General features: G+C 41.7%; 1 protein-coding gene across 1 annotated transcript in view; it reads right to left on the reverse strand.

Moving 5' to 3' along the window:
* ANO6 (anoctamin 6) overlaps positions 1–2,738 on the reverse strand; it is a 144,227-nt gene that overhangs the window by 403 nt on the left and 141,086 nt on the right. The window contains exon 19 of the mRNA XM_006755573.2: positions 1–1,411. This exon is cut by the window's left edge and continues 403 nt beyond it. Coding sequence (XP_006755636.1) covers positions 1,205–1,411 — 207 coding nt within the window. The 3' untranslated portion in view covers positions 1–1,204. The remainder of the gene's footprint in view (positions 1,412–2,738) is intronic.

Genomic DNA, 2,738 nt, shown 5'->3' on the forward strand with positions numbered 1-2,738 from the left:
AAACCATTCTCTTTTCAGAGCCTAAATGCCCGATTGGCTTTAAAGATGCTGGAAGTACAAATCAAACCCAGAGTCTTTTCTGGGTGGGAATAATCTGGGTTTACTCCTGTCTTCCTCCCTCCCCACAAATGCCCTTCTGGTGCAAACATGCAATTACAAACAAGTTCCTGGGTTGGGAATAGGAGAATGGAGGGTGCAGGGAGCTACTTGGGGCAGAGGCTTTGGTATGTTGAACCCATGGACATGCAGAATCCTTGCCAAAGGGTGCTCCCCACACAGGGACACAGTGTGGCTCACCATCAGGGCACTTGTGTTCTGGTAAGCGCGCTCGGCACCATCATGTCACAGTGGCTGTGTAGGGCGCCATTCGCGATGGCACTCGTGATCTGCAATACTGTGCGCCCTGCAGCTAGTGGATAAAGGGCAACTGTGGGAAATTGATGGCTTATCTTCCCCAGACTATTACGTTGATAGAAATGTAATTTTAATTCCTTGATTTCTTTGTTTTTCCAAGAAACTACACATCTTTAGAAGAGGTAATTTTAATTCCTTGATTTCCCCCCCCCCCCAAGAAACTATACATCTTTAGTAGGAGAGGTAAATTAATTATCCTGATCAATAGGAATGAAATTCTATTTGAATCTGTAACTTTCCCTGCATTTGTCATCTTATTCCCTTTGAGCTGCAAAGCAGTCAACATTGATTAGGCACAGAACATTCTGGGACGGCTCCTGGGAGTAAGAGGCGTCGCTGTGGGTTAGCACAAACACGCTGCAGGACCTCGCTGTCCTCATCCCCGTGCACGAAGAGCGTTCTGTGAGATGGACAGCTAGCCATCATGAAGACTGAAACTGTTTCCTGTTCACTGAGGTTTCCTTGTCTGTAGGGCTGTGATAATTCGCCCAAATGTCAGGAATCCTTGAGTCTATTTGCCACTTCATACAGCGTTCAGGCAGAACTCTGAGGCAGCGATTTTCAGTCACGCAGAAGCTGGCGTGTCTCGTCTCTAAGGATGGCACTGTGAGGGGAAGGTCACTAGCGCAGGTCTGGCAAAGTGAAGCAGCAAAACACTCCCTAAAAACAAACAGGAAAACACAGTCCATCCTGCTGCAGAAGGGGTGCTTTTGAAGCATTTTCATCAGAGGTTCATAGTAATTTTTGACAGAGTAAAATTCTTTCAAGTGCTTCTCAGAACCTAAAGCTCTTATTCTAATTTGGGTCGTAAATGGTTATCTGCTGCTCCCATTATGGTCTCAGCGATGACCCCCATATTTTTGGTCATGTCTTTGAGGTGATTCTCATGAAGAAGCTTTTGGGTTAGGTATTTTTCTCTCTTGATCTTGCTCCTCGTCCTTTTCGATACGTCTGGAATTGCATATGACAGGAAGAATTTCACAGAGTAGATGACATGCTGAAGGAGAGAAAAAGAAAGAAGTCAACCAGAAAGACATGGAGGGAACAGTTCTCTCCTTTATTCTTGCTGGTCATCATGGCAGTGCATCTGGACAAGGGGGTGGGCACTGCACATGTGTGTCCGGGCTGGGCCAAGGAGCTCCATGCTGTTACTTATTTCAGGAATACTATTTGATAGAAAAGATCAGCTCTAGTATCTACAGTACTCACCACAACACTGATAATTCTGTACATTTCTAGTGTGTGTGCCTTTTCTATCTTCCCAAGCCTCTTCCTCAAAAGTAAACTCTATATATTTTTTTTACTTAAAGTTTAACAAAATATGTATACATCCCAAAATAATACATTGTTTGGTCTTGCTTGATTTGAGCTTTATAAAACTCGTAATAGATATTGTATACAGGGTTTTAAAATTGCTTTAAATGATAGCTTTGCTGGGTAGAATAATGTTGGTTGTAGGTCTTTGCTTTTCATCACTTTGAATATTTCATGTCATCTCTATGGCCTGCAAAGTTTCTGTTGCAAAATCAGCTGACAGTCTTATGGCAGCTTCCTTCTGGGTAACTAACTGCTTATCTCTTGCTGCTTTTAAGATACTCTCTGTCTCTAACCTTTGTGATTTTAATTATGATGTGTCTTGGTGTGGGTCTCTTTGAGTTCACCTCACTGGGGACTCTCTGTGCTTCCTGGATAGGTACGTCCAGGACATTTCCTTTGCCAAGCTAGGGAAGTTTTCTGTCATTATTGCTTCAAATAAGTTTTTAATTTCTTGCTCTCTCTCCTTCTGGTACCCCCATTATGTGAATGCTGGCATGCTTGATGTTGTTCAGGGGCTCTTTAACCCCTTCCCCGGCAGAAACGTGTATACACGTTTTCACAAAATGTTCTTTTTTCAGTAGTCGACGAGTATACTCGTCTAAAACTTTACCTTCAAAAACCAGCTACATACGTACCATTCTAAATAATTTCATCTAGAAACTTTCTGAGGAAATACTATTCTTAACCACAAAAATGGGAAGAAAAAATAATTACAAACTGTTTTCATAACCAGCATCAAAAATACTATATAGAACCAAAATAAAAAAATTAGTCTGAAAAAGAAACGTTTTTAACAAAAAAATTGTTGGGGAAGGGGTTAAACTATCCTTATTTTTTTGGTTTTTTTTGGATTCTTTTAGCTGTTCTGATTGGGTGTTTTCTGCAACCTTATCTGCCAAACTGCTGATTCAATCCTCTGCTTTATGTAATCTACTTTTGATCCCCTCTAATACAGTGGTTCCCAACATGGGGCAGAGCAATTTGATTTTTAAGGGGGGCAATTTGAG

This window comes from Myotis davidii, unplaced genomic scaffold (genome assembly GCF_000327345.1).
Source record: "Myotis davidii unplaced genomic scaffold, ASM32734v1 scaffold290, whole genome shotgun sequence".
NCBI lineage: Eukaryota > Metazoa > Chordata > Mammalia > Chiroptera > Vespertilionidae > Myotis > Myotis davidii.